The sequence below is a fragment of the Mandrillus leucophaeus genome, unplaced genomic scaffold, assembly GCF_000951045.1.
Source record: "Mandrillus leucophaeus isolate KB7577 unplaced genomic scaffold, Mleu.le_1.0 Scaffold124, whole genome shotgun sequence".
In the NCBI taxonomy this organism is placed as follows: Eukaryota; Metazoa; Chordata; class Mammalia; order Primates; family Cercopithecidae; genus Mandrillus; species Mandrillus leucophaeus.
The window spans coordinates 410,399-421,051 of record NW_012100765.1 but is presented as its reverse complement, the minus strand read 5'-3'; the positions used below and the strand labels follow the sequence as shown (position 1 = coordinate 421,051).

General features: G+C 39.5%; 1 protein-coding gene across 1 annotated transcript in view; it reads right to left on the bottom strand.

Moving 5' to 3' along the window:
- CPLX4 (complexin 4) overlaps positions 1-9,534 on the bottom strand; it is a 24,565-nt gene extending 15,031 nt beyond the window's left edge. The window contains exons 1-2 of the mRNA XM_011971690.1: positions 9,181-9,534; positions 3,567-3,654 (exon numbers count right to left, since the gene is read on the bottom strand). Coding sequence (XP_011827080.1) covers positions 3,567-3,654; positions 9,181-9,347 — 255 coding nt within the window. The 5' untranslated portion in view covers positions 9,348-9,534. The remainder of the gene's footprint in view (positions 1-3,566; positions 3,655-9,180) is intronic.
- Between the last annotated feature and the right edge of the window lie 1,119 nt (positions 9,535-10,653).

The following is a 10,653-nucleotide window of genomic DNA, read 5'->3' as shown; positions in this document are numbered from 1 at the left end:
AATAGACTGGATTAAGAAAATATGGCACACATACACCATGGAATACTATGCAGCCATAAAAAAGGATGAGTTCATGTCCTTTGTAGGGACATGGATGAAGCTGGAAACCATCATTCTGAGCAAACTAGCGCATGGACAGAAAACCAAACACCGCATGTTCTCATGCATAGGTGGGAATTGAACAATGAGAACACTTGGGCACAGCGTGGGGAACACCACACACTGGGGCCTGTCGTGGGGTGGGGGAGTGGGGGAGGGATAGCATTAGGAGCTATACCTAATGTAAATGACGAGTTAATGGGTGCAGCACACCAACATGGCACATGTATACATATGTAATAGACCTGCACGTTGTGCACATGTACCCTAGAACTTAAACAAACAAAAAATGCCCTTGGAGAAGGGGGTCCCCGCCTGGACGTAAACTGCAGTGAATGATGGTGTGTACAATGTTTTCAAGTGAAATCCTCATCTGTTTGTTTGGATTGTATTTGGAATTTAGACAGCTGCTTGCAGATCTAGGGTCAAACTGTTAGACAACACAGGAGAAAGAATATACTCCCATTTTTTTTAAGCCACATGGAATTCAAAACTGCCCTAAAATTTTGGGGAACAGCTCAAATATTAAGAGTAAAAAGAGGCCAGGCGTGGTAGCTCACGCCTGTAATCCCAGCACTTTCAGAGGCTGAGGCAGGCGGATCACAAGGTCAGCAGATCGAGACCATCTGGCTAACACAGTGAAACCCCATCTCTACTAAAAATACAAAAAATTAGCTGGGCATGGTGGCGGGCGCCTGTAGTCCCAGCTACTCAGGAGGCTGAGGCAGGGGAATGGTGTGAACCTGGGAGGCAGAGCTTGCAGTGAGCTGAGATTGTGCCACTGCACTCCAGCCTGGGCAACAGGCAACAGACTCCGTCTCAAAAAAAAAACAAAAACAAAAACAAAAAAGAAGTAGAAAGAACAAATGCCTTGAGACAGGGAGCTCTGTCAAAGTCCTTTTGTGAACAAACTGCTCTTTTTCATGGTTGTGGGTCCTGAGTTCCAATCCTGAGTCTGTCACAGAAGATGTGGCTTATTGCAAAGCTACTTAACCCCCCTGGGCTGCAGTTTCCCCAGGTATAAAATGACGCAGTGGTATGAGATTATTAGATGAGCTTTATGGTCTCTTTCATGGTCTATGAGAAAATCAGGTGGGATCTCAAATGCATTATGCATTTGAAACAGCTATAGAAAAGGGGATATGAACATCAGTAAGCCAGGCCATGAAAGACACTGGTAAGCTCTACTGTTTATTCATCAACGTCCTTCATGTCAGTCCCTCCCCCTAGCTGGCTTTAGGGAGCAGTAGCCTATGCAGGTATAGCCGCAATCATTCTCCGGGGAGGACCTGGATTTGTGCATTTCATGGCTATCATTTTTTCCTTTTTCCATAGTTTCTGTTGGAAAGGCTTTTGTTTCAAAGGATACCCTGGCACAGAGATTTGAGAATTATTTTTCTCGGAAGAGTACTTAAACCTTACTGCTAAGTCTAAGGGTGATCACTCCTGAGGATCTGGAAGTCAGCAAGACTGCTGATTCACCATGAGTGGAGAAAAAGATAAAAGGCTTGGGGCCTTGAGGCTCAGGAACCTCCATTGTTGCATTGATTACACACCTAAGGACTGGCAGTCCTCAAGACCCCTGGTTGTTATTATCAGGAAATAAGACTTTTGTGCCCAGAGATCATAATGTCAACAATAAGAGCTCTATTGTCAGGTGCTGTACTAGGTTCTTTATATTACATTATCTCAGACAAAGATCCTATGAAGTTAGGTACTTCAGCCCTCATTTTATAGATGAGGATACTGAGGCTCAGATTTTTTTTTTCTATTCCTGCTGCGTAAATTAAGAGACTCGGATATTTTTTAAAACCATGTGATACTGTGTTACAGAGCCACAACTGAACCCCAGTTCTCCCTAGATCCCTACAGAAGAATAACAGTTGTCAAAAATAAATCTTTAAAAAGTCCTACCATTCTGGACGATGCACACCCAGCCAATCGTGTGTGTTTGTGTGTGTGTGTGTGTGAGAAATTTCTGCTTCATCCCAACAAGATTGATGGTGCCTTAATCAGATGGCACAAGAGCAGAGACCAGAGCTTCAGTGAAGCAGCATGAATCTGAGTCAAGTTTCCTGCCTGGGGGAGGCCACATTGCTAAAGAGAGCCAGTGACATCCAGGGAGTTTCAGGAAATTCACCAGACAATGAAAGTGGAAAGGACAGTGTTTAGAAGTGCTTCACTCTTCCAAAATGCAAGCACAGTGGGGAAAAGTTATTAAACCTGAATGGAGGGTGGGATAGGAAAAGCAAAGCATTCTTTTACAAGTTCATTGGTTGTGGATGAAATGAGCTGACATTTTGTGTGGGTTTTCCTTCTCTAATTAAGAACAGAACCCGGGTTCCTTGGGAACCTTAGGGATCAACCTCTACCATGTTTAAGTCTTTGGTGATTTCATCAGTGACCTTGAATAGACAGTGGACTCTCCCTTGTTTAATGCTTATAGTTTCTAAAAACCAGTTTTTTTTTTGGGATCTGCTGGGGATCAATGGAAGGAGTTGGTTTAGCAGCACTTTCTAAACCACCCGGATTTGGAGGTGGCTCTCATACTTGGGATCATGCCCTTTGGAGGATCTTTTCCTTTGGCTTCTCCAGATGGAAGATGTTCTTTAAGGGATGGTGCATCTTTGGAATATGAAGTTGAATGACCAACCCAGAAGTTGAAGGTGGAGTCGTTTAGTCAGGTGGACAGGTAGTAAAGCTGGAGTCAGGTGGTATGAGTCAGAGTAGCAAGTGACAGGCCCTCTGTCATTACTGGATGCAAGCCCTGGAATAGTACATCTAAGACATGTTCTACAACATGTCAAGGCATTCCCTTCCCACCAGGAGACCAACGACTCACTCGGCCACAGCCTACAGCAGTCATCCTCAGCCAGTGCTGAGATGCATAAGATGGTGCTGCGTGATGACTGTCTCTACTACATTATTCCCCAAACCAGCAATTGATGGTTCATTTTAAATAGAGGTGGAATATCATAGAAATCAGGACCATGGGCTCTGCCTTTCCTGGCTGTCTGGCCCATGGCAGGAGGGTACCTACTTTCTTCATGCCTGTGTTTCCTCTATGGTAAGGCAGAGATGAACAGAACCTAAATGAATTCATACACACAAAGCACAGTGCCTGGTACCTAGAAAGAGCTCAACCAATGTCAGCTATGATTATTGTCCCCATTGTGTATTTACATAGAGAAGTTCGAGAATCTTTAGATAAATTTATGTTAAAATGTCATTTATAGGTATTAACTCCATTTTTTTTTTTAGCAACAGTGGAAGTTCATAGAAGTTAGGTTAAAAAATGGAATCAAGATTTTATGAACTCCTCGTTCAGTTCCCTTTTCACTATATCAAACATCTCAGTTACAATTAGGATATATTCAGCATGATCCCTTGTGGATAATCAAGTATGACTTCCCGTTTTTTGGTAATTAAGAAATGATTAGATGTTTCCTGTGTTCAGGGTGTCTTACCTTTGGGAGCCTGTATTTTTCTCTGAGATGAACTCTGAGGCATGCCCTCTCAGCCTTTTTCTGTGTAAATGCAGCATCTCTTTCCATCCTAAAAGTTAAAGAATAAAGGATCAGAAGGATACAGAGAGCTGAAGACATTCCCGCCCGTGCTCAGAGGAGCCAGATATTGGGTTACACCTTCTGAGATGCCACTGCAGGCAGACACTTGGGAAATATGGGATTTTTTTCCTAGGTCCCCAAACGTCTGCCTGTCTGTCACTCTACTGTCGTAACTTTCAGTATATACCCCTAAGTCCCAAAGACAATTTGGTCCTAGGAATCTCTTTATGATGTGAACCAGGAGAGGGGCAGGGTGATTATTCCCAACGTAGAGTTTTCCATGGACTGTTCAGCCAAGGACCATGAGCCTCAGAATCACCTGGTGCACTTATGACGAATGCAGCTTCCTGGGCCTGATCCTAGCCCTGCTGCATCAGAATCTCGGGGTGCAGGGGAGGGGAAGCTACATTTTTAGCAAGCTTCCCGAGCGATTCTTACGCAAACTGAAATAGGGTCACAGTGTCCAGAACCAGGCAGTTCTTTGAAGACCATTGGTGTTGGGGGATATAATATAAACCTGTCTCCCTTCATTGTTACTCTCTCCAGACCCCAATTTAGGCATGGCATTTTCTTCCTGGTTTGGAAGGAGGTAGCCCCAAACCAGGTAGGGTGTGTTTCCAGAATGCCAGACTGGGATCCTGCTGTGTGAATAATCTAATTGGACTCACGGTTATGCTGGTTTGAAATGGACATTCCTGCTAATGATGATCCAGACAAAAGCAGACACCTTTGGAGATGTCTGCAAGCTCACAAGCACCACCACCCTTCCCTGCTGCCCACAGAAGTGCTTTATTGGTAGCTGAATTTATATACACGGCCCTGCCCTCTGGCTATATGGGGTTAGACCAAGCTCAGTAAATGAAATCTCTTCTTGGAAAATATAGGATTGGTGCTAAGAATGACAGACACTTGCAACGTGGCTGGCAAAATAACAGATGAACTTGGTAGCCATTGGCTGTCATTTTCCACCAACCTTGTAGTCTGGCTGCTGAGGAAGAACAAAGCAGTCACGCCCAGATAGAAGCAATGGCAAGAGATGGGGAAAGAGTGCTCGTGGCCTCTCAACAGCCTCCTGCTTCCTGGTTTAGGCCCATGTGAGGCCTAACGGGAATTCTACCCGTGGATCTGGTGAACTATCTTTGAGGAAAGCAGTATCTGCTTAAAACAAATCCCCTGTTTTTATTTTCAGGTGAAAACTGGTTTCTATGTCTTGACTCTGAGTTTGGAAATTATCTTCACCATTACGCAAACAGCTAAGTGTTAAGGAAGGAGCTGCAGCAAACGATCAGGTTAAACTACTGATCACAGGCCCTGGGCTCAGGTGCTCTCTGAACTCATTTCCAGCCCCAGAATGTCAGGTCTGGAGCGGGCATGAGAAAGCATCGAGTTCAACCTTCTAGTTTTGGAGAGGGACACTGAATAAAGTAACCTGTCCAGGAGATTAGCGACCTGTGGCGTGGACAAGCAGCAGACCTTTTCTCCCCACATTTTACTGTAAAAACTTCCAAACATACAGAAAAGTTGAAAGAATTTTAATATCAAATCCATATAGATTCTAAAATTTGCATCTCACGGTACGTTTTTATCACATCTATTCCTCTCTTTATCCACGTTTTACTTTTTTGATACATTTCAAAGTTGCAGAAATCAGTAACATTTCCCCCAAACTCTTCAATATGCATGTCATTAACTAGCGTGAAATGTTTGTTTATAGCTTCTCTTTTCTTCTTGTGAAGCAAAAGTTGTATGCAATGCAATGCACAAACCTCTTAAGCACACCATTCAGAGTCCCCAAAATGCACACACCTGTGTAACCCAAAACCCTCTCAAGATAGAAAACATTACTCTCACCTGGGAAAATTTTCCCAACCCCATTCCTGATCAAGGCCTACCCCCTAGCCCTAGAGGCAACCACCACACCTTTTCTACCATAGATTGGTTTTGCCTGTTCTAGAACTTCATAAAATGGAACTATACAGTTCATGTTTGTGTAAGGCCTCTTTCACTCAGCGTAAAATACTTTTGAGATTTCACTTTGTTGTTTTATGTATTAGTAGCTGGTTCCTTTTTATTGCTGAGTGGTAAGTATTCTCTTGTTTGCACAAATACAATCACCGTTTGTCTAGTCATTTTTCTGTTAATGAACACCGGAATCATTTCCCATTTGGGGCTACAGTGAGTAAAGCTGATTTGAATATTGTTGTTCTAGCTTTTATTGTGGACATCTATTTTAATTTCTACTAGGTAAATAACTAGGCATGGAATTTGCTGAGTTCTAGGGTGACTTACTGGGATACATTTAGTTTTATAAGAGACAGCAAGACCTTTCTCCAAAGTGGTCATACTAGTTTATGTCTCAACAATTGAAACAAGAGTTCTAGTGGTTTCACATTTTGGCAACATCTAATATTTTTTGTCTTTTTGATTTTAGTCATACTGGTATTTATGGAGTGCTACTTTACTGTGATTTACATTTTTTCCATTTCCAAGACAACTAATGATATCAGGCAGCTTTTCATGTACTTTCACGTAAGATTTTCATGTACTAATTGGCCATATATCTATCTTTCTGAAGTATTTGTTCCAACTTTTCCCTTTTTTTTTTGCTTTTATTATTGAGTTTTAGGAGTTCGTCATATTTCCTAGATCCCAGTCCTTTGTCAGATATATTTTCCAAATATATCCTCTCAGTCTGCCTTACCCATTTATTTTCTTAATGGCATCTTTTAACGTATAAAAGTTTTCAACTTAGAGTTGAATTTATCATTTAATAATTTTATGGTCATTGATTAGGTCATTGCCAATCTGGGTCATGATAAAGAAAACTTCATCCACTTTCAAGTTGCAAAGATATTCTCCTACTTTTTTTTTCCGAAAAGCTTTATAATTTTGGCTTTTATGTTTATGTGTATGACACATAACAAATTAATTTTTGTGTAGTGTCAAGTAGGGTTCAAAGTTCAATGTTTTCCGGTTGTTTAGCACCATTTGTTGAAAAGACTTTCCGTTCCTGGTCTGATTATTTTGGCGCCTTTGTTGAAAATCAGATAACTATAAACCGCATTGATCCATTTGTTGATACTAATGCCACACAGAGTTAGATGCCAGTCCTCTAGAGCCAGTCTACAAATCACACAGAAAAACTGGTTGCTCCGTTTATAGTCACATGCAGCTAGCTAGTCTCCCCGTAAAGTGTAAATTCCTGTGGAAGAAAACCCATCTGTTCCATTTCGGTACATTCCTCACGATGCTATGCTCATACTAGACGTCCAAACAATTACTGAATAAAACAAACGTCAGAGTCAAGTTACAAATGGTATTGTAGAAACTGCTGAAGCATAAGTAAGGCAAAGAAACTTATTAATATAATTGAGAAAATGTAGGGATAAACAGACTATTGTTTTATTTCCTTTCCAGATAGTCTATTTATGTTTAGACCTCTTTCAGTACTAATGTTACAGTGGTGTGCACACACACACACACACACGCACATTGAACACAGAAGGAAAAGAAAAATGAATGTGCATTATTAGAGTGCATTGCTAAATAGTTTTTTATTTATAATTCATATAGTCAATCTCCCCACTTCCTAAAATGATGAGGATGGGTTTAGGGAGGAGGCTTTTATTTGCTAACATTCATTTTAATTATTATATATACTCTACTGTTTGTAGCTATCTCTGTGTTTATCTTGTGATGAATTATTTTTAATGCCTACTACATATTGCTTTCTAGGTGGAGAAACTCTTGAAAATTCAAACAATGGACTGAAAGTCATCCCTCTGTATCATAGGGAAGCCGAATGCCCCATTGTCCTGACACTATTTCTTAAACTGAGTGACTACACAAATATATAATATTCTCACACACACGTACGCAAAAAGCTGAGTAGCTGACAACTCAATCTACTGATTGACTGTATGATTTGGCCATTTTGAGCTTTGATCTGTCCAGATATAAAATTAAGGAAAACTAGGACATTAGTTAATCAAATAGATGCCTTATCTGCAGTCGGATCTGCTGCTTGAACATATTAAATGATATTTTGTATGCTTACAACTGTAGTCTACATTGTTGTTTTCATTAGCCTTCTTGATCTGAGAATGTTTGATGCTGATGTTTGTCTTCTATTCTCCATTACACAGTACTTATTTTGCTTTTACAGCTTTTTGTTGTTTTGCATACCATAGGTAAAATCAGCCAATATTCAAGGAATGCTGCTTCTTTTGCCCAAGTCTTAGCACCAATATCATTTTTACTAGTTGCATTGACATTTTTTTAAAAAACCAACTTTAATTTACTGTAGAACCAAGCATAATGTATTCTAGGTAGTTTATAAGCCATGATTTCTTTCAAAAGAATACAATAGCCAAGGTTTCCGCTAAATGTAGTCTTTGTACTTTCTTTGTTTCCTCCAGGTCATTAACCTTTTCACCTATAATCATCTTAGCGATAGGACTTAGGCAACTATTATGTAATTGATCATTAGCAAAAGAGCCCAGGTGGCAAAAAAGAAATACTTTTCTTTTGAAACATATGATAAACATTTAACCTATAGATTGATGTTTCATTTCTTAACTGATTATTAAAAGAACTTTAATTCTACCTTAAACATTAAAAAATTACACAGAGATTACATTTATTTCAGAATCAGTCTTCAAGTGGCGAAAAGTTGTTGGTGATATTCACATTCTATAATACTCAACTAAAATGTTGCTTATATTTTATATTTGTTATATTTTATATAGCCAAGAGAATGCCTTTATTTTTTGGAGGAAGGTGGCTGAAGTATTTAGGGGTGAAGTATATGGCATCTGTAATTTACTTTAAAAACTATTATCTACCACCTATCTATTTAATCTGTAAGCAAATATAGCAAACTGTAAGCTGTTGATTTTATGTCATAGGTATATATGGGTATTCATCCTACTATTCTACTTTTCTGTATGTTTAGAATTTCCATATTAAACAGTCCACAAATCTATTCATAGTCTTTGATAAGCCAAGTCTTATGACATAATTGTCATGTTATGCTTTCTGGGCTTTTTTTTTTTCTCACATGCAAGATCAAGGAAGCTACACTATATTCTTTTAGGCCCTTTTCTAGGTATAAGGTCTGAATTCTTACAATTTGAAGACTTTCTACTTGCTAGGAGGGTGAAGTTTAGAAAGACTATTAGTTAAACCCACCATTTTTCATCTAAATAATTAAATTGAGGTCAGTCAAAACATGCCTAGACCAGAAAGTGTTAAGCTGCTTTAAGAACAACATATAGATTAATTTATTATTGTTCATTTCCATTCATACATGTAGAATATAGAACACAGAACATAGTAGCTGCTGATGTTAGGGAACTGTTTACTTTAGAAGAACAACCTTTCCTTGGTTTAGAGGTAAACGGCAAAAGGAAAGGCATCTTAAAAAGCAAAGAGAAATAAACTGGAGAACTGCAGAAGGTATGGCCAGAATGAATTTCCTTTGCTTTTTAAGGGAAATGAAGTAGCATGTACTCACTTCTCCTCAATCATTTGCTTTTGATACTCCTCATACTCCTCTCTAGTCATCCCTTGAGCTGCTGCAGGATCAGATGCACCTCCTTCTTCTTTATTTTCTTCAGACCCACCACCAAATCCTAAATTCTTTACCTGGTTACTTATCATACTTTTCATAAGGAAAGCCATTTTCTCTGCTCCAGAAAAATAAAACCAAAATTAGACAAAAGCTGAAGAAACAAAATCCAAACAAACCCAAGAGAAAACCTCCAAATATTCTCAATGACAGCAATACATTTAAGAGCAAAGGACTTTGCACAGCCTCATCTATTCAAGGGCATACTGATAGAGAAGAGTGGTTTGTCGGCCGTAAGCTGGATTAAAGTGGTGAACTCCTTAGTATATAGAGGCAGATGGTTCAGATTACTAAAGCATACAATCAGAGGCAACTGCCTACCTTCTGAATTAATACACTCTGCTAATTTCACAGGAAAAAGAAACCCCCACATCATTTACCCCTCTCCCTACCCGTTTCTAAATTTTTAATTATAAGCACAGCAGGGCTTCATCAAGAGTCCTGTTTCAATTAAATTAATCAGAGCTGACTGATTATATAGCTGTTGTAGAATTTCCAAATTCCAGCCCTTGAGCACAACATCCTGTTGAAAAACTGAGTCCAATGAGACTCAAAACCCAGAATGCTTCATTAAGCAAAAATAATCCTGTTGATCCATCATTTTATCTCATTGGACTTTAAGTACTATGCAAGGATTTGCTTTTTAGTTTGCTTGAATTCGGTTTGCTTCAACAGTTACTGTGTCCCACACATAAATACACAACTGACAAATGCAAAGACCCAGACAGCAGGTCCTTGGTTTACATCTGGAAGATTATCTTAGCCTTCTCCTGCACGGAAATGTCACTTGTCTACATGGAAATGATGTGCTTGACACTTCAAGGCTGTGATCGAGAAGGTAAGACCATTATGTGAGTCAAATCATCAATATGTAAGGGGTCACCTTTTTTCCCTTGTGTAAATAGTGCACCTCCTGGATGCTCTATTTAAGCTCACTGGTGTACTTGGATGAAACTGACAATGTTTTGTATCCCACCAGATTCTCGATGGCTGTGGTTTTCTTCAGGTCAAGGGAAGAATTGAGTATGGCTAAGACTTTAATCAACACTAGTGTCTTTCTAATTAAAGCACGCCAAAGGGGGTGGGGTGGGAAGGAAGAGATGTAATCCATTGTCATTTTATCTGAAGGCATGAGTCCTCTTAGAAAACAGGTGATTATCTCTCTGATCATATGGAATTATATAATCTGGACTCTTGCCTAAAATGCTTGCTTTACATATTTTATCGTCTGCTTTCCCTTTTAGTAATCTATTTAAAAATGCTGCTAAAATGGTCTCGATATGAAAGGCTAAAAAAGATAATTTAGAGTGAAATATAAGCTGTGCTCAGGGCTTCGAGGAGAATGTACATCAATACTGA